Raw genomic sequence first — 21,303 nt, 5'->3', positions numbered from 1 at the left:
CCCAGGTTTTTGAACTTTTAGAATATTTATGCACAACTCCCATTTTTACAAGCAAAGTGACTGGATCCCAATAAAGGCCCACATAATATAGATGATCTCCACATCACGAGTATGCACAGTAGTCTTGGGTGCAATAATGTCTCCTGGGGAGCATTGGAGGCCACAATAATACACACATTGTACAATAAGCACCAAAGAACTGGGAGAAACTCAGAGGCCGAAATCGTGTTTTGACAACCTCTTAAAGCCAGCTCAGAAATCTGGAAGTTGAGAGGCTCCAGCAAATGCCTATCAGTAAGCAGTTACACACCAAAGAATATTGGGGGATTCAACATGTGATCTTTGCTGACAACAACACACAACAGGCATTTTTAAGGCCATTTTCCCTGCGAGAGCAAGGGTCAACCTTGCACAAGCCCCATGACAATCTTCTCCATTTTGCCCTATTTTCTGCATCTCCCCTTGTTAACCCCACCCCTTACCCGCATTTCTTCTTCCACCACCTTTAGCCAAGTCTTTTTCAGTCTTCCCATCCTCTACTCCCTTCGACATAAATTTCCATCACTCTTCTTACCCAGTCACTTTCATCCTTCCTCAACACATGACCCAACCATCTCAACCTGTTTCTCTTCACAACATCCATCACAGGCTCTATTACCATCATCTTCCACAATTCATCATTTGTCTTCCTCTCTCTCAACGATAGTCAGCAAATCCACCGAACCATTCACATTTCCACCCTTTCCAGGCTTCGTTGCTGCTCTATGTTCATTACCCATGTCTCGCTCCCATAAATCAGAGCACTTCTCACACATGTAGCATCCACCGTTCCCTTCAACTTCACTCCCCTCCTCGTCAACACGCCACTCAATTCCCAAAACTTCTGCCATGCACATCTAACTCTTGCAACCGTTGCAGAGTCTGATCCAGCTTCTCCATTCAGCATTGCTGAGATACTTTGAAAACATGAAACATGTCTGGGTGTGAGAACATAAGAGAAAGGACACTGCTGGATAGAACACCTGCTTCCAAGGGGAAAATGGATGAGAGCAAGGCAAGGAAAGCAACGTGCTATTTGTTAACATGAAGAAAGTGCGTCAACCAGGAAATAATTTGGTCTTGATGGAAAAGGCCAAGAGTTTGGAGAACAAAGCAGGAATGCCATGTTGTTAAGCACTCGAGCAATTCCAATAGAGTATGGAGATTACCCTGACCTGCTTGCTTTTCAGAGCCATCACCCACTGCTGAATCACATGCCAGCATATTCGAGTTTGACTTGACCAACCCAAAAACTAGATTTATGATTTTAGTGCAGTGGTTCAGGGGCCAAATTTTTGTCATACGTTACACAACTTTAGAACAAGACAATATAGGTATCATTTTGTTCCTTAGGATGTCTGCTTAAGGAAAAGTGATGTTGTACTCGTGAAATCTCCTGCTGACATGGCATTTTATTGTGTGGCATATTTTTATTGTGGCTTGAATTTTATTGTGGCATATGAATCTATAGGACAATATCTAATGTTGAAAATGACCCCTTGCATCCGGAAACATTGAAAATATGGAAATAGAAGAAAATATAAGAAATTTATTTCCCGCATAAGTTTTTAATCTTCCTGAATGGTAGAAACACTCAAAACACTCACATGCGTATTTGCTGTTCTGATGTACTTGAGCAAATGTTTTTGTGCTACGAACTATGTTAATCCTTTAACCCCCCCCCCCCCCCCCATTCCAGCACTTTACCCTCAACACTTGAACACAGCTTTGATTTACTGCTCCAGCAGAGCCGATAATTTTGTCATAGCATGTTGTCAGGTACTTCACACAGGAATTGTATGTTCCAAATAATACATAATCAAGATTACAAGTGAATTTAACTCTTTACGTACCGTGAAATACGTTAAGCTTTATCAAGACAATATGAGATAGTCCATTTTTCAGGATCGGAAATCACTGTCAGGTTTGGGACAACCTTTCACTTTCTCTCCAGGGCTTTGCCTTTTATCACAATGGGATTAGTACATTATTCACCAACAGATCAACTTGCATAATTAATGGTCCTATATGCAAGCTTGATATCCTTCAGTACAAAACAAGAAGAATGATTACCAGCACCCAAATCATCAGAAAAGGGATCTTAGGTATCTCCACCATCTGTTTCACCTTCCATCTCCTCTGGCTTCCTATTGAATGGATTACTGCAGTCTGACCTACAGGAGCAGATCTGTATGCACTCTAGACCTGCTTGCAAGCATTGGCATTTCAGACCTTCACAGTTCTTGTCCGTACAATACAAATGTGTAGCATCCCTAACTTCAGCAGGAGCAGATTCATTCATATCATGTAGAAGACAGGTCGAAGTCCAGTCGAAGTGCTGCACAAAGTTTTTCATGGCCCTTCTTGGACTTTGTAGTCTGGTACATCGACTTGAAGCACTGGGAATACTCGCCAGTCACATATCTAGTGATGAGCCAACGCAGCAGTGCACCTTTCCTCAGGGTGAAATTGACCACACCACCTATGCTTTTAGCTTCACGGTTGATACTCTGTTCCAAGGCTTGGTCAGTCGGGACGCAGTTGAAACTGTTTTCTGACCGTCTGACGACAAAACCACCGCTCATCAAGAAAGAGAACATATCCGGGACAGTCTCTTCCAAATCAAAAAATTGTCTAAATGGCTTCAAAATATTAAGAATCAAAAGGAAATGGTCAAAAACAACACTTTTTTTTTTTAAACATGGATAGAGCAAATCCGAACACAAGCGACAAACTTTTCATGAATTTTCTTGAATTTTTCATGTTTTTCATGTATGCCGCAAGTAAGGGGTTAATATACCATGTCAGCAGGAGATTTCACGAGTACAACATCATTTTTCTTTAAGCAGACATCCGAATGAACAAAATGATACCTATTTTGTCTTGTTCTAAAGTTGTGCAAGCTATCTCCATTTTTAGGGCCCTTTTTGGAACTCTGCCACTACACTATTTGTGAAAAGGGAAATGGAGAAGATCAATGCCTTTATTTCTGGTGTGATAATTGATCAACTTCTGCTTTTGGGTCTTGAGCGACGGTTGCGGTTCTTTTCAGGGTGCCTGCTGACTAAATCAAAGATAAGTTTTCCAGTCATTTTTGTTGCAATTTTACTGTTATCTTCATGTTTACTGTGTTTTTAGGTCATCTCTTCGAGCATGACCTAATAATATTGGTGTTGAGAGGAGAGATGATGATCCGTCCGTCCGTTCACAATGAAGTTGAAGCGGGAGATCTGGTCATTAAGTGATCCTGACAGAGGTCGATGAGACGTACATGATGGTATGACTTTAAAGGTCACCGAAGGTCAAGGTCAACGTCACGAGGCCTTTGAAGTTGCGAAAATGACGATTTTCAAATTCTATCTCCTCCGCCATTTCTCAAGCGATCTTGAATTTGATTGTGGCATATCAATCTATGGGACAATATCTAAATTTTGATCAGGTCGGATTTTCGATATTCGCCTTCGTTTTCGTGTCACGTGACTTCAAAGTTGGCAAAAAATGCAAAAATGACGATTTTCAAAATCTATCTCCTCCGCCATTTCTCAAGCGATCTTGAATTTGATTGTGGCATATCAATCTATGGGACAATATCTAAATTTTGATCAGGTCGGATTTTCGATATTCGCCTTCGTTTTCGTGTCACGTGACTTCAAAGTTGGCAAAAAATGCAAAAATGACGATTTTCAAAATCTATCTCCTCCTACATTTCTCAAGCAATCTTGAATTTGATTGTGGCATATGAATCTATGGGACAATATCTAAATTTGGTCAGGCCGGATTTTCGAGATTCGATATCCTTTTCGTGTCACGTGACTTCAAAGTTTGCAAAAACTGCCCTACCTTCAGGAGGCTATATATTTCCTCGCAGAGATGACCGTCACTCCCGCACGGGGGTAATTTTTCTAGTTCGGTTTTGTGTTAAAACTTGTGCTAATTGGTGAGTATTCGTCGATCTTTTCATATCGAGTTTCCTTGAGGCCTACCCTTCTTCTTCCTGTCTGTGTTCACGATCTTGTATTTTATCATCACCTTAAGTTTTTCTTTTCTCCACTATGCCTTCACTACTGCTTCAATTTACTCCCAACTACACTCTGTTTCATCTCTTTAATTAATTAATTATTTTTTAGTAACCACGTGACTTCCTGGATGGACTCTTCCATATTCCTTCTTCTTCTTCCCTTTCCACATTGCCAATCCCATTTTGATCGTGAAGGTATTCATCATTCACCTTCATGACTTTGTTCTGTAAACTGTTTCTTTACTCTTCTCCTCTCTTCCCTAATCTTCAAAAAAAATTTAAAATAAAAAATAAAATAAAAGGTCTCTTAAAATGCTTCCACTTCCTCCCTCTGCCGTGCTCCTCTTCTTCAAAAACCTCATTTCAATTCGACCTTTCTTTCATCCCGTGTTGAAAAATTCCACCTGTTACAATGCTTCCTTCTTGCATTCTCTAAATTTTTCTGCACTCCATCCATCATCCAATGTATTTAAAAGCATCCCTGACCTACAGATTTTTAAAATCCCATTTTGCAATGCTTGTTCATTTTCCATTATAAGCCTGGTGTTGGCGTAGTGGTTAGGGTAGTGGCTTGGGATCCAAAAAGGTCCTGAGTTCAAGCCCCGTTGGCCGCTTGAATTAATACACACCAGGGGGTTGACTCAGCCTGTCGTCCTTCCGAGGTCGGCGAAATGAGTACCAGTGTACTGGGCCCGGTGTATGCCCTGGTTAGTATAGGTGTACCATATCCCTGTGTCGTAGGAGGTGACCAGGGTTGCGTCAGGAAGGGCATCCGGCATAAAAACTAAGCCAAATCACGATGCACATCATATGGATGAACCGCTGTGGCGACCCCTAACGGGAGCAGCCGAAAGAAGAAGAAGAAGAAGAAGAGGTTCATTTTCCATTATAAATCATACTTTTTTTTCAAACTTTGGTGAAAATTCATCCCACATTAAATCTACCTCCTCCTAACTCCTTCACTGTGAAACCCACTCCTTACTCCTCCCATACTACCTCCTCCCTTAGCAACTCTCCGCTGCCCTCTGCCTTACTAACAGTTCCCCCTCTGGTATCCCAAACTGTATGGTTTTCAAACATTTGTAGGCTCTGTCAGGTTCTTTACCACCATACGGGGTGACGTCCCTGCAGGTCATCTAACCTACCTTTGACCTTCAGGCTGTCCATGTTATGGAACTCTCTTCCTCTTCCTTCAGTTTATTCTGCAAATCTCTTCAGTGTTTGAATATCTTTTAAAGGCACAAATTATTAAAATGCCTCTTTGCCTTTATATAATTTCAATCTTAAATCTGCTATAATTTCCCTGAATATACGGTGCTTTGCGCGAGGCCAAGAAAAGTGCTTCGGAATTAATCTGTTGTTGTTGATCTAATTATTATCATTTTGCAAATCTGAGTTCCTACCTGAAAACTCTCCATTTGTGTAACACTGAGTGATAACACACCTGGTGCACACAGGATGGATCATCAAGCTGCAAGCGGGCGATGACACAACCAGCCTCCAGGGCCACCCCGGGTCGCTTGACAAAATGTACACAACCAGACTCGCTCACCATCAAGTTCATCACCATTTTCATCACCTGTGACATGTGAAGTATGAACATCATCAAGTGTGCCTTTTGTCTACGACACAGGGTCAGAGTAACTTTCACTACAAAAGATACCTCCATTTCTGCATAGCACTGGCCAGAAAAAACATGTCCTCCGTCCTCCACTAAGTAGCCCAGCAGCTTGCCGGCTGATGGAGCACGAAGCATGGTTGGATCACTCTCCTTCTCAAACACACACGTTTTATTTTCAACGGTGATTCGGTACCTAGTGAGGGCCATACAGATCACAAGCGTACCACATGGATGCTTATTCAGCAAATGACGGCTCATTCTCACGAACAAGGAAAACGGAAAAGATCAATTTACTATTCTCAAAATCAAATTCCATCAACTTGAGTGTCTAGTATTAGTCCACCTGCAAACCTTGCATCTACTCCTATCAATGTTAATTCAAAATTTTAAATATCAGAATAACCAAGAATGGAATGTTCTCAAATGTAATCAATCTGGTACTTGTGCACAAAATGGTAATGTTTTCATGTCAAATAATAAATGTAAGTTTTGTTTAACTGAGTTTACCCACTAACTTACTTTCCAACCTCTTCCTTCATATAGGTCGTGTGGCTGCAGCCATCATATGACAGAAGCAGACCACCGTCGCTCAAGCGGTGCACATCGGTCTCCAGGGTGCTATCATTCATGATGATCAAGTAAGTGGTCGGAGACTGATGAGTAACCTGTTGGGAACCCAACACCAGCACAACTCGACGTCAATGGCAAGCTTACAATGTCAAATTCATTCGGGAAGAATAATGTTATTTTTTGTAATAAGAAACTTCATAAATATTACTCATCTTTGGCATCTACTTCAATTCTGCCCCCCTCTTACGTTGTAAAGTGGATCAACAAATGGCATTTTACTTGCCAAAGCAGGGTGCATCAACTCTAAAACAACAAAAAATATATATATTTGAAATAAAAATTTAACAAAATCTTCTTCTTCTTCTTCTTTCGGCTGCTCCCGTAAGGGGTCGCCACAGCGGATCATCCGTATGATCCGCATCGAGATTTGGCACATGTTTTACGCCGGATGCCCTTCCTGACGCAACCCTGGTCGCCTCTTACGACACAGGGATATGGTACACCTATTTTAACCAGGGTATACAGTAATTTTAACCAGTTAAAATTTAACAAAATATAAATATTAAATATTGAATACAATAATAACATCACAGATGAGAAAGGAATATAAAAATAAAGTCTAACTTGCTCCTTTCGGGTCCCACCCATGTTTCTGAAGGGTGCTCGCAGTCTGTTAGTAACCCCCTTCTGGTGAAACTCTCAAAATCCAGGCTCATTGCTCATCTCCACTCATTCATTCCTTTTTTCTCTCATCAGCGGAACCAACTTCCTGAGTCTGTTCAATTTCACTTCTCCTTCCAGGGCTTCAAAAGATGACTGGCTGTTCACCACCATGTCAAGTCATCTCCCATCTATACTCATGATCTTTTCTACCCTCAATCGCCCTCCCTGAGCACACCCATTCCTTTCCAGGTCATTGTGCTTTCCCCGCTTCTCCTTCGCCCTCTTTTTTTGTTCATTTTATTTTTTGTCCATTTCTGTTTCTTACCAAGTTTTTCCTTTCCTCTTCTTGCTGTGTTGGAGCTTGTATCAAACTTCTTGACCCTCTGTGTCCTCCTCCTCCTCCCTTTTATCTAATTCTTCCTTGTGCCCATTCTGCCTCCAACTGTCCCTCCATTGTATCCCACGACCTTACTGTGTTCTTCCTGTTCTGTTCGGTTCTGCTCTGTTCTGTGTTCCACCCCTTCCACGAGCCTCGACTTTGTTGCCAAAAGAGAAAAAATACGATAAATCTAACACTGTTTTCTGTCACTCATAAAAAATTGAAATAGGGTTAAAACTACCCTTCCCCAAACCCCAATTCGATCACCAGCCAAGCAATTTGCTGCTGCCTTTCAGGATAAGATACTGGCTGGCAGAATAACCTCGAGGTAGGCACTCTTGCGTCTGAGCTCTCTGTGCCCGTGTCTCAATCTCAGCCCAGCTATAACCCTGGTACTTTGCAGGCTGGACAAGCAATCAATGTATATGCTGTCCCTCAGATATCCCATCTGCTACCCTTCATGAATTGTCGGCAGGCTATCCCCAGTACCCTAAACAAATTACCAATTCCTGCTCTAACCTACAATGGGGAACTGCATCAGTGGTGTCGTCACACCCCTGCGAGAACTGATGCAAACCTGCAGCCATGTGCCGCATAGCAATGAACCAACGATGGATGAGATATACATTCATAGTGCATTTATCGAGCATCTTCTGAATCCAACACTTTCTTCCTCATCATCCAATACCTCAAACTGTTTGGATCACTTCTGACCTATCAGTAAAGATGCAGTCCAGGCACTCATTGGTAGCTATAAAACAACTTCTCTATTTGATCGATTTCCACCATATTTGGTTGTTTCTTTATTTTCAGTTCTCTCCACTTCTAAAAAAAAAATTAATAAATTGCTCAATCGCATCAATCACAGTTCCATTCCCCATTTAAACAAACCAAACAAAGGAATTTTCGTCTTCAAAACAACTTCACCGGATTCGGGTTTTTTGTAGACAAAGTTTTGGCTCATGGAAGAGTGAGGAGAGAGAGGGGAGAAAGGCACATACTGATAGTGGAGCAATGGAGTAGCAGGTGGACAAAGGCAAAAGAATTAGGAGAGAGGACGGGATGAAAACTGCAAGTACAAGGGTTGGGTGAGGTCGTGGTGGGGGGGGTAGAGGATATCACAGGTAGGGATGGAGGATGACCTGAGATGGTAGTATACAGTCCTGGAGAGAAAAGAGTGGAATCCAACATCCTTAAGATATTGTTACTGCCCAGAGTTTGAGACTCGCCATGAGAGGAAGCACTCAAATTTCGCCTGAATACACAGTCCTGAGGCCGCCCACCACAGATAACTCAACTGTCCAATGGGTTGTAGTTCTCACACAGCCGTAGCCACTTGACTTAGACTGCCAGCCTAGCAAGGTTATGCTTCGATGTTTCTGCGATACCTTTCTATTGGCACAGCAACCTAACTAGCGGCCATGCCCTCGACACCAGACCTGCTGATCTGCTGCCGAGCAGAACAGATGGGTGCAGCACCGGCTAACAGAGCAAATCAGGTAGCATACAACTTCCTGTCTAACTGTACTTGTACACTGTGTCGGACCAATTTTAGGAAAGGACGACCAAGACAGATTTGAAACTAGAAGAGCACTCAGTAGAGCGCATACCTCCGCCACGTAATGCCTGATCCACAAGAACATATCAGGCCAAATACATTTTTGAAATATCAAGCGATATATCATTTTTGGCCCTATCTCTCAATGGTGAAAAATTAATTTAAAGAAAATTAAGTAACGCTCGTATCCAGATCCGGATACGGATCTTCAACAAAATCGAATCAATTTGTCATGGTCACACACCCAACCTGTCCACCAAGTTTCGTTTGATTCCGTCCACAACTTTTTGAGATATCCTGTACACAGACAAACAAACAGAGAGGGGTGAAAATATAACTTCCTTCACCTTCGATGGTGGACGTAATAGCAAGCAACAATTATTTATTTATTTACATACACAAGCAAACAATCATTGAAAAGCAAGTACTTACAGGCAAGAACGCAAAAGGCACAAAAGAGCAGATTTAACAGCAACACATAGTCTTTCTTGTACAATCTTGTTGACACAAAAGACATGGCCTTCATTCAATCAGTTGAGAAGACGATAACAAAAACAACTTGACAACAAAATAAAAGAAAAATACGGAGCAAAGAAAATTAGGTCGATTCTATTTTTTCCTCACCTCACACAGCCCAACGGGGCTGTGCTAGTCCAAATATCCAACAGAATTGGGGGAGGGGGGCAGGATGGGGAAGATTGGCAGTAGAGTGGCGATGCGATGGGAGGCGTAGCCGCATCTCTGAGGTGTCCAGACCCAGTAGGCAAGTCCTCTATGACGTGCAAGATATGCGACGGCAAGCAGCTCGCTACATTTTTGCTGGGCCCAAGTGTCCAGCGGCTCCCCATGAACCAAACAGCATTATGGGCTTTCCACACTGTCCTCCTCTGTACCACGGGGCCCCTCCCTCTCTTCACACACTCTGCCCCTCTCCGAACGAGCTTTTTGGCGTTGACGAGGACCAGCTCCTCAGTTTCTTCTCGTACACTCTCGAGGCTCCTTTCTCTTCTCTGGATCTGGCTTTCTCTCCCAAGGATGAGGATCAGCTACAAGCACCTTTGTCCTCACAGGATCTCACCTTTTTTTCATCTTGTCCCTTGCACTCCTGTCTTCTTCTTCCTCCCCTCAGGATTTCGCTTTCTCCTCGTCTCATCTCGTGCGAGCCACTTCCTCATTGGTCCACATCTGATGTGGGCGAGTCCACAATGCAGCTTGTGGAAAATGGCACTGTTTCTGAGGAAACTTTCAACGCAGCCCCCCATCAGACCCTTGGTGCACGAAAGACACCACAGGCGCCCTCCTGCCCCTCTCTCACTTGCAAATTTTCAAAGTCCATCAAATCAAAGTCCACTCACTGGCAGGGATGATCGGGGAAGATGGATAGAATGCACCATCCACAGACCTTGGACGGGCCCACATTGCAGGGAGTTTTTGTAGTATGCGCAGCAAGATATCAGCTTTTTTGGTGAGTTGATCAGAAAGTTCTCAAAATCTTTCAATGTGCATAGGCACACCGCTTTCTCCCAGGTATGTTTCCAAGTATTTTCGGCTTCTTTTAGACTCTATCTGGCCCGGATTTTATGTTACAATCCTTATCTGGCACGATTGATACAAGTTCGGCCGATGGACTTCGTTGCTCAGTGCTTCTGTGCGTCCGCCGAGCATTCTGGGGCAGATTACATCATTTTGAAGGCTTTGTATTGCCAATGAGCTTCTGGAATACCTGTACCAGCATTCTCTTAGAGAACCTTTTCTTTTTGGTTTCTTTAACCCATTCACTGTCTGAAACAAGTCAGCCTATCTATTTCACAGGCACCCAAGCAAGCATGCGCACACGCACGCACGCACGCACACGCATTTTCTTTTGGAAGCAATACCACAATTCAATATTACCCTAAAAATAATAACCTCAAGTTAGTGAGTATGTGTTTCTCACCTGCAGTACATACTTGACACCATCATAAATAAGCTGTACTGGAAGAGTGTTGGAAAACATGTGAACAGGAAGGACTTGTCCCCTGATAATAAGAAAGGGCAGAATAACAAATATCACAAAACAGTCACCAAGCAGAAAGCAAAATTTCGAGAAGCAAATTGAATCCACAAATGAAGACCTCCCTTATCATCATCCTAAAATAAGGCAATTCTCTGTATGTGTGGATGTACGCATGTCTGATCATTATAGAATTGAATACAGCTGGGCAAATCTCCACCAAATTTTGCATACATGATCGACGCACTGAGGGCAAGGCCACGGACACAAAACAATCCCCTCCTCCCTCCCCCTCCACACAGCGAGCATGCAGAGACGACTTGCGACTTTGCCTGTACACGGAGAATACTGTAAGTAGTTTAATCACCGACCATTAGCGGAGGGAGCGGGTATTGACACCGTTTTACACTCCCGAAGGGAACGGGTATTTACTCGTAGTGATAAACAAACTTGCACACACATATCCAATTTTAGGTTTCCAGCAAGCAGTTTTTAGATGTACAATTTTGGATGTCCCTCTGAAATGTCAATGACATATTTGTCTGAGGAGATCAAAATAATCACAATGGCCAGTCACTCATGGGAAGAAATGCTTTATCTGAGCTGGGTGTCCCGCTGTTCAATGCAGTCTCAAGAAGAACTAATTGCCGTTTGCCTGCATTCTTGAGAAGCAAAAATAGTGGAGGAAACTCTCACTAGCAAGCTCCAATCAGCTCCTTCACTGTTCATGGTACTCACACCATTTTGGGACGTAACCGCCACTTTTGGCTTTTCATTTTCTGTCTCCGCATGTCCAGGAAAACGGTCCTCGATTGTGGAATCAGTCATTTGCATGTGATCACTGATTCCAGTGACATCTGTGTGTGATTAACTGAAGTCACCTCTTAATCCTCCAAATGATGGCACAAGTGAGTATGCTGACATTCTACGATATTTAACAAGTCAAATGAAATCGGATATACATATATGTGTACAAAAGCACAGGACACTGATGGAGATAAGGAATAGGCCAAAAGAGTACTACTCTCCCATTATGATTGGTGCCCCTGCATCACATCTGATTAGTGCCCCTAGATTTTGTAGAATCATCTCAAGCTCTCACCATCCTTGGCATCTCTTGAAGCAGAAGCACAAGGCATGCCATTTTCTCATCACAGGCAAGTTGGTGGCCCCAATGTTTTCAAGAACCTCCCCTCAGCCAGGTCTTGCTCCTTCTGTTCTATCATCTTATGGTTAGTATCTCCCCATTCCCTGCAGGCCAAATGCACTCTTCCAGAAACCCCTTCTTGTGAAACTCTGAAAATCCAGGCTCACTGCTCACCTCCATTCCATTCTTTGTCTTTTCTCTGACCATTGGAACCTCCTTCTTCAATCTATTCAATTCCACTATTCCCTCAAAAGACTTCAAGTTAATAGTTCACCACCACCTCTGATCATTCTCCATTTCCATGTCCATCAACCCCCAACATGCCTATTTTTTTTAACCCTTCCCCATATATTTGCAGGTTTCTGTGTTTCCATCCATTTTCTCTCTCCTCCTCATGGCCATTCATCTTTGTGCATCCAAATATTATCCTATAACTTTTGTGTCAGTACATCAACATGTACCCTCTGTCACCTTGCTCTTCAATTAACCCGTCTTGCATAGAAAAACAAAACGTTTAAACAAAAAACAAACATCTCCGGCAACTTCGCGGCGGAGGAATAAAAAAAGAATCAGGTGTGTGTTTGGAGGGCCAATAAATAAATGAATAAATAAAATGGAACACATTTCCTGCCCAATTAATTCCATTGACCAGACACTAACTGGGGGGTTAAAGCCCAAGCTGCTCGGCTTGAGCAACTTGATGAACAAATAATTATTGTGCTGTTAACTGTTGACGTGCAAGAATGCTGAACACACTGGTAACATAAAGAAACAATTAACACAGAAACTGCACAATTTATGGAAAACTGTCGGTTGCCATATAACACTGAAGGTTTAAAGCAAAGATATCTACTTCTAACATATTAGAATGATCAGAACCTCTCAAGGGAGTTCAGCAAATCAGACGTGTTGGAGCGGAATGCAGCATCTGCGACATGTAGGGCCCCACATATAACACCAAGCAAAGTATCAGGACGCTCCGCCTGTAAAAAAGCAAAACAACAAACATAAAAAAACAGCAGCAGCAATCATAGTACCGGCTTTCTCTGCTGTATACAAATTACTGGCACAGTACAGATCTTCTCTGCTTTAAACAACACCTCATGGAGCCATGATGCCTGCACACTGTTCAGCAGAATGGCACTGCCAGCGTAGGTACAGCTTGGCACATGGCCAATACATCTTTTCACATCACCATTTAAGTAACAATCATATGCAATTTCTTCACTGGTTCTCAGAACTACCTGGATGATACACCTATCTATGTACAGTATTCTCACCAACTGCTTCCCTTTTACGAACAGCCAACAACTGGAGTGAAGTCCATGGCACGCCATCGCAAATCCCCACGTTTCTCACATAAAGCAATGTTGAAAGATAGCAAAAGGATCCACCAGGAATGACCCAATATCAAATTTTGAGTTTGAATTTTTTTTTTTTACCTGTGTTGACCTGTTACCCTAAAATCCCACCCCCCCACCCCCCCGGGCATGAAACTGGGGTCAAATCAAAAATATTGTTACACATTTCATGCATCCCTCAATTTTGATTGCACACACAAAGCTTCATTTAAAAAATGTTTAAAAGTGTGCCCGCAATTTAATTTTGGGGGGGGGGGATTTGACCTTTTGACCCTGCCCCAGGGACGGGGCCAAACATGACACTGCTCTTGTACCTTCATGCTATGTGGTGATCATAACTACAATGTTTAGTGAATTTCTGCAAAACCATTTAGGAGGAGATAGCATGACGGTTGGACGGATAGAGAGACAGACAAACAAACGGAGCCGATTACAATATCCCCTTTTTTTTTTTCAAGAATCGTGGGGATAATGAGGTGTTCTAACTGAAAATAGAAAAAGAAAAGGTTCGCGGGGGAGGGGGGAAACAATGCAGTATTGTTCATTTTTCTCAGAAACAAATGCAACTCAACATGGGTTGAGGAGAAGAAGAAAACTAATCAAAGAAAATGAAATAGGGAAGATTAAAAACAAAAGATGGGATCAATGGAGGAGATGTTAGGAAAAAATATAGGAAGCAGAAGGGGTAATGTATGGAGGTTGCAGGAGGGAGTTAGAATTCCACTATTGACAGGTGTTTAATATGTAGACGGTTGGCAAATGGTTGTCCATCGAATTGCCGCTCCCAGAAAAGAATCCGAAAGGTTGTTGAATTCAAACTAATGGGCTGTTGGTCGCAAAGAATGGACTACATTTACCTAAACATGTACTTGGGAGTCAAAATGTACCCCCCCCCAACCCCCCTCCCCCACGAACCATGAAGGAAAATGGTCTGGTGCCAGAAAAACTTAACCCTTTGAACCCTGAGCTCCTTGGACTTTCAGCTTGCCCACCTTTGGCGACCTGGAGAAAAATCTGGCAGGTCAGGAAAATGAAGGTTTGAATAGCTGCTGGTAAACCATCCGCCAGGGTTCAAAGGGTCAAGACCTACGTCGTATGTTCGTCCCCTTCTTTAATATAGTTTATATGCAGTGAGTCACAATCTCCCCAGAAGTGGACGAGTTTACTGATACCATCGGAATAAAAATCACGTCTAACATTAAAAGATAATTTTTTTTCAAAACGAGAGAGAATAACATTTTGACTCCCATATGCACTTCACATTTTAAAGAGTAAAGATGATCGAGATAAAAGAATGTGTCAAAGTAGACAATCCTGGAAATACCTACATCAATGACAAATCTTCATGACATGACAACACCCAATGTGTAAAACAAATTTCTGCAGCAAGCCGACTACGATCCCCACGAATTGAGATTTTACAAATGTAAAAATGGCTGAAGGATATCTCATTTATATCTTTGGAATGTTAAAATGAGTAACATAGTAGGACCCAAGTACATCACTTGGTTTTGTCATTATTGTAGCAATACAAACCCTTCTGTGAGCCTCCAAGTGTATGTCCAAACCTGAACTTTCTCAGAAATAAGCTTGTCAAGCCAGCCAGTGTCTATGGTGTTCTGTTGGAAGCTGTCGGTCTCCAGGACCCTGATGAGATATTCTACAGTGGTTCGAAAATCTCCTCGGATGGACAGTTCCTTCAAGGCCACCACCATGTTTCTACAGAGAAGCACAGAACAACAATGAGGAAGAACAAAAGCAAGATTTATATGGGTACAAATATCTATCGTAAATCACTGGTCTGACTGGATAGCGGGTCCAGGGTGGCCCAGAAATTAAGAATGTTTTCTTTTTGTGCAATGGCAAAACGTGCCATTATATATGGACCAAGCAATTTGTTTAAAAAAAAAAAAAAAAAAAATTGCCTTTTGTCACAAAGCACGAGTCCAAACCAAGTTCAAATAGTTGTACGAAGATTTGCATATATATTATATATTTTTTTGTTTTGCTTTCCTCTTCAGGGTAGGCTGGTCCATAAAAGGGCTGCAGTACAATCGTACAGAGAGAAGTAGGGGGCTGGAGCTCTGCTAATCCCATGCCTAATAGGCAGAGCCTATGCAAGTGTTTAGCCAGAAAAGCCTTTTTTTATTTAAAGTATTCCTGGCTGCTACCAGAACTGTTTTGTGCATCACAGACAGGTTAATATGTGGCATGTATTTCTTGTTGGTCAGGATACATGCAACAATTGCTGGTATGGCACTTGTTTCCGCGTACCCACGACAGTAATGGGGTCTGATCTTCTGTTCAGCGGTACTTGGGAAAATATTTATGCAGTCTCGTGCCCTGAGGGCAGAGTAACTGGGAGATTCAGCATTCAGACAAATATGAAGACCCCAAGCACTGTTTGTTTAGTGCAGAACACAAAGCAAGGCTTTAAAGACCCTTTCTATGTCCTTTTTCTCAAGACTGATTTTACCCAAAATCCTGATCCAAAAAGACTGGTACCTTACCCCATAGTCTTTTGGGACTGCCACTGGTAACATGTAACCCAGTGCTACCTGCAACATGGTCGGGTTGTCGGCGACTAAACCGACACCTCTCTCTGACTTGCGAGTCGGGAGGGTGACTGACACCCTGCCAGGACTAAAAATAACACCTGGAAAAAAGGGCGGATGAGCTCCCTTCGGGAGCCAACGGCCATCCAGTAAGGAGATAGTGTCTCCCAAAAAAAAAACACCCTCCAGATTGAACTGGTTTGTGGCAACTCAGGTAGCTGAGAGAGGTAGTAGAACCCTTAATGTGAGGCGGGTGAGCTAGTATTAGTCAATGGCAACAATCAAAAGGCAGATGAGTTTGTATTTAGCCAATGGCAACCACCAAACTACGCCCATTGGGGAAGAGGGTGGATACAGTGTCGCTAAAGCCGTGGAAGGCATGTTCCTCGTATGGGGGATGACACTGCAATTCTTCCTTCTTCCTCAGACACTTTTGTACCATTTTCATGGTTTTAGTGGGCACCGATTTGTGTTGTCAGTGCTTACTCATTAAAAAATAAAAATAAAAATAATTCCATGAACTCCAGTTTTACTTGTTCCATCCATCCATCCATTGGGACCATACTCTGGGCAGAGCATTGGTGCTGCCTCAGAAGTCTCCTTGGCTATTGAGCACAATCCTGGACAGGTCGCCACTCCGACACAGTATACCAGCATGCTGGCACTCATTTTGCCAACCTCGGAAAGATGACAGGCAGAGTCAACCCCACCTGGTATTAATTCAACAGTCAAGTGGGATTTGAACTCAGGATCCTAGGATCCCATGCCCACCACACCAACCATTGAACCAACACCAGGCATTTACTTGTTCAAAGGAAACCAAATTCTTTTTTTTTTTCTTTTTTTTCATGAAAATTACTATATCTGATGATCATAGAGGTTTTCATTTTACATCTCAATTATTAAAATGCATCATGAAACATTAAATGTGACATTTCATCTCCCATACATTTATGTGGAGGGCAGCTATGTCGTCCTATTTGGGGTTCCTGATTGGTTGCCAAGTGCATGCTTACATCACGTGCAGATGAACATTATCTTGGGATATTAAAAGGACATTGGAGAGCGAAGGCTAAACTGGACAGTCGCAGGTAGTGTGAAGCTTACGAAATGGCTTCCTCTCTGTTTTCTCCCCAAGAGAAGCAGTGGCCAAACTGTGAGTCCGCAAACTCGTGCAGACCTCCTGATGCAGCAACACTGAAATATCCCCAAACATTCTTGCTGCTACGAAAGTTGAGTTCCTGAACCGTGCCAGAGCTTGGTTTGAAACCCTGTGGTGGGACAAAGAACACAGTTTCTCATTAAAGAGCAAATTGCTCAATATGCAGGTGAATGGGTACTGCCAAGATGACAGAAAATGTGAATATCTGTAAGAGTTCAGAATGAACAGAAAAAGCCAGACACACCTCATCGGGGTTTTCGCTAGTGATCCTCGCTGCAATGACATGTCCGCGAGGAATCGGCACGTTTCTAGCAGCTTCAAAATCAATTACCGTGTCCCCCCACGGAGCCTCGCCATAAAGCACACGAATATCTTTGATCCTGTATAAAGGGATCCCCATGCTGATCTGAAGGGAAGGGCAAGAATGGGTACGAATCATGCAACAGGACCTATCACTTAACGAATAAAATTATATTTGATAAAATTGGTCCACCAATCACGACACCATCAGATATTGGGAAAGTCAAAACAGAATATCCACAGACTAAAACACAATCGACGACTATTCTGCACAAACATCTGGATAAAAGCTGGTACCTGGAGTTGTGCAGCAGGAAGGTTTACATCGGCCACCATCTCCGTACAGGGATGCTCTACCTGTAGACGTGGGTTCAGTTCAAGGAAATGGAAGCTGCCGTCAGGGCTGTACAAATACTCCACTGTTCCAGCACTCACGTAGCCCACCATCTTGGCAAGCCGAATTGCATACTGCAGCACAGCACATGGACAACACCAACATGACAAAGTGCAGCACAACCACAACAACAGGAAAATAAACAATCATCCCAATGAGTTCCAAATTTGTTTATGCTCGTAGTTCGGCTTACAAACGGGCCATAGCGAAGTTCAGAAAGCAAAGCAGTGTCTGTACTAACACCTCTGTCAGTAAAAAATAAATAAATAAATAAATCAAGCCACAGAAGGAATTGACAAAAATTGCACAATGTGGTGCAAAACATTAAAAGCCATTTACAGACTGGGAATATATAAAAGAGGCTTTTCTCGGTTGTTCAGATGTTTTGTTCAATGGTTTGCCCAATAAAGACACAATCATCTCCAGAATTAAAGGCGTACCTGTGTCTACCAGAGCAGTGAAGACATGCATAAGCGAAATGGCAGAAAACGTCAACAAACAACAGATGGTGGTGTTAAAAGATAGTGGTATTTAGTGTCGCACTTGATGAGAGTGTGGATATAAATGACGTTCCGCGGTTTGCAGTTGTTGAGAGATACTGCGACTCAGACGAAGTTTGAGAAGAGCTATGCTGCCTAAAACCCATGCATGGTACAACAACAGGGGAAGATATGATGATGACGTTTGTTAATCATTTTGAGGAAAGAGGAATTGACATCAGAAAAACATTTTCTGTGACATCAGACGGTGCCCCTGTTATGGTCAGAAAACATAAGGGATATGTAAACATCGTTGAGGATCAAATTGGTCACCCAACAGTAAATTTTCATTGTGTTGTTCATCAAGAAAATCTTTGTGCCAAAATTTATAATTCCGAGCTTAATAATGTGATGATGACAGTGGTGAAGATAGTGAATTTTCTTGTTGCTCGATCTGCCTTGATGCACCGGCAATTTTAAGCTCTGCTTGAGATGTACCGTGCATAAAAGGACGTTCCGCTTCACAGCAACATTCATTGGCTAAGCCGTGGGAAGGTTTTGGTATGCTTTGTGGACGTCTTGATGCAATCAAGATCTTCTTGTCAGAAAAATGTCAAAACCACCCCAAACTGGTCGATGACAAATGGGTCGTGCAACTAATATTCCTAACTGACATCACCGTGCATCTAAACAAACTCAACCTCCATCTGCAAGCCAAATCGTTATGGATCTTTTTGAAACATGTAAGGCATTTCTTGTGAAACGTGCCATTTGTTTTTATCTCAGGACATTGACACCTTGACTTTCTGCTATTCTCAACATCCTAAATAACTATCGACACATCGCACTGTCAGTGTTGCTGAGAGAAATGTACATGCAAGAACTCGCATCAGAATCTTCCATCAGATTTCAAGATTTCAAACGTTTTGGCCCAAAGTTTTCCTTTCTAATTAAACCAGATAACCGATACCAACAACATGGACTTGAGTGTTTTCGTGGATGGGAGTTGAAGATTTCAAAATGCAGCTCACCGAGTTACAATGCTCAGGTGTATGGGCCTCAAAGTTTAGGGATCTGCGGTGCACACTTGAGCCTACCGAGATCTCTTTCGTGACTTGTTGTAAGTCTCTGCCTGTAAAAATGTAACTGAAGAAAGTGGCATTTTCACTGCTCTCAACATTTGGATCTACATACCTGTGAACAGATATTTTCACACATGAAGTCAGTTCTCTGTCCCTCCCAGAGAGGGTTAAAAACTGAACACTCATAGGTTTGCATGCTGCTTAAAAATCTCAAACTAAGATCCGGAGATTGGAGAACTCAACAAGACACAACAAGGAGAAGGATCACACTAAACGGTAAGATCTGCCTTTTAATTTATTTATTGATGAAGCTGACAAATGCAAGTCAGACTCTTATTAATGTTAAACATAGGGCAATACTCCTGGCTGCTCACCTGGTTGCAGCTGGATAAGATAACCAGGGAATCACTGATAGGCATGGGTGACCCACAAAACATATAATGAAGAAAAAAGTAAATACCTATGGATTTTTTTTATGCCGTGAACAAACTGTGGTACATCACGGGTGATAAAGGTTGGGGTCAAGTTTCATTAGAATTGTGTGTGTAGTTTCGAAGAAGAAAGCAAATACATATTTTGGGGAACAATCCCCCCCTTACAACTCCTTCAAACCTAATTTTTCTAATGTCATGAACAAACGTTGGTATATCACGGGTGATGAAGGTTGCATCAAGTTTCATCAGAAATGTTTGTCATTTCTAAGAAATCAGGAGGGGGCAACCCCATGCCCCCCTGTCCATAAACTCTCCCCATAGGCCCCCTCAGACCCAGATCTCTTTTTTTTAATGCCATGAACAAACTTTGGTACATCATGGGTGATGAAGGTTGTGGTCAAGTTTCATAAGAATTACATGTGTAGTTTATGAGAAGAAAGCAAATACCTCTATAAGAAAGCAATGGGGGCAACTCCCCCATAAACTCCCTCCGTAGAACCCCTCAGACCCAGATCTTTTTTTTTGCCATGCGCAAACTTTAGTACATCAAAGATGATAAAGGTTGTGGTCAAGTTTCATCAAAATTGCATGTATAGTTTCTGAGAAGAAAGCAAATACCTATTTTGGGGGGCACAACCCATAGACACCCTGAGAGCCAGATTTTTTTAATGCCATGAACAAACTTTGGTACATACACGGTGATGAACGTTGTAGTAAAGTTTCATCGAAATTGTTTGTGTAGTTTCAGAGATGAAGGTGAAAGAATTTGTGGACGGACGGACAGACAGACAGAAGGACAACGCGCCATCCCATAAGCTCCCCGAAACTACGTTCCAGGTGAGCTTAAAATGTACTAATGACACGCAGATCCTAAATAAGAGTGCATCAGTTAACTCTTGGCATGCCACTTCTGAAAGGTTGCAGACCCCTGATCTAAGGTATTCACCAGATTTGGAAACACCTATGCTGTCAGAGCTTGCTTTCATATTCTTTCAGTGCAGAATTATTTTCGCCTCCACGCATGAAGCCAACAGAAGACATCATTTTTTTTTAATCGACTCATTTCTCAAAAATATATTGTCCTCAACGGGCAAACAACAACATAGTATACATCCAATCATCTTTAAATTTCAACAAGGTTGATGTTTACATTGACCAGAAATTTCACAAATGTTCTCTCTTTGTTCTTTCAAATTGCTGTCATCTTGATTATTTAAGCAGGAAACGTGATTATGGATGATGGTAATTAAGACTAAAAAGACAAGCTCCCTCAAAAACTAAGAATCTACCTACACTACTCTGCCTTATATAAACAGAGGTCAGAGCAAATTTTAAGTGCTTTGGTAAGTAAAGTAATTGAGAAAAATTTTCACCGTGTTGAAAGTATGTTCCCACAAATAGGTTCACAACTGGTTGTCGTTGGAAAGAAGCATATTCAAAATGAAGGAACCATACACCTGTATATAGGGACTCAGTCGGCAAGGCTCAGGTCTAATGTATCAACCACCGAGGGAACGTCATCTGGGACAATGCGCGCACACACGTCGT

At 42.3% G+C, this 21,303-nt stretch overlaps 1 protein-coding gene across 4 annotated transcripts in view; it reads right to left on the bottom strand.

Moving 5' to 3' along the window:
• Nucleotides 1–21,303, bottom strand: part of LOC147011000 (acetyl-CoA carboxylase-like) — a 171,849-nt gene that overhangs the window by 85,562 nt on the left and 64,984 nt on the right. For all 4 annotated transcript variants that reach the window (XM_085858679.1, XM_085858680.1, XM_085858681.1 and 1 more), the window contains 9 exons: nucleotides 17,664–17,834; nucleotides 17,311–17,472; nucleotides 17,012–17,175; nucleotides 14,918–15,068; nucleotides 12,868–12,971; nucleotides 10,785–10,866; nucleotides 6,198–6,343; nucleotides 5,721–5,871; nucleotides 5,502–5,636 (listed from right to left, as the gene is read on the bottom strand). In XM_085858679.1, the coding sequence (XP_085714805.1) occupies nucleotides 5,502–5,636; nucleotides 5,721–5,871; nucleotides 6,198–6,343; nucleotides 10,785–10,866; nucleotides 12,868–12,971; nucleotides 14,918–15,068; nucleotides 17,012–17,175; nucleotides 17,311–17,472; nucleotides 17,664–17,834 (1,266 nt within the window). The remainder of the gene's footprint in view (nucleotides 1–5,501; nucleotides 5,637–5,720; nucleotides 5,872–6,197; nucleotides 6,344–10,784; nucleotides 10,867–12,867; nucleotides 12,972–14,917; nucleotides 15,069–17,011; nucleotides 17,176–17,310; nucleotides 17,473–17,663; nucleotides 17,835–21,303) is intronic.

Source organism: Eptatretus burgeri, chromosome 16 (genome assembly GCF_056783735.1).
Source record: "Eptatretus burgeri isolate ZD-2024b chromosome 16, Ebu_testis_v1, whole genome shotgun sequence".
Lineage (NCBI taxonomy): Eukaryota > Metazoa > Chordata > Myxini > Myxiniformes > Myxinidae > Eptatretus > Eptatretus burgeri.
This window is presented reverse-complemented; position numbering and strand designations above follow the sequence as displayed.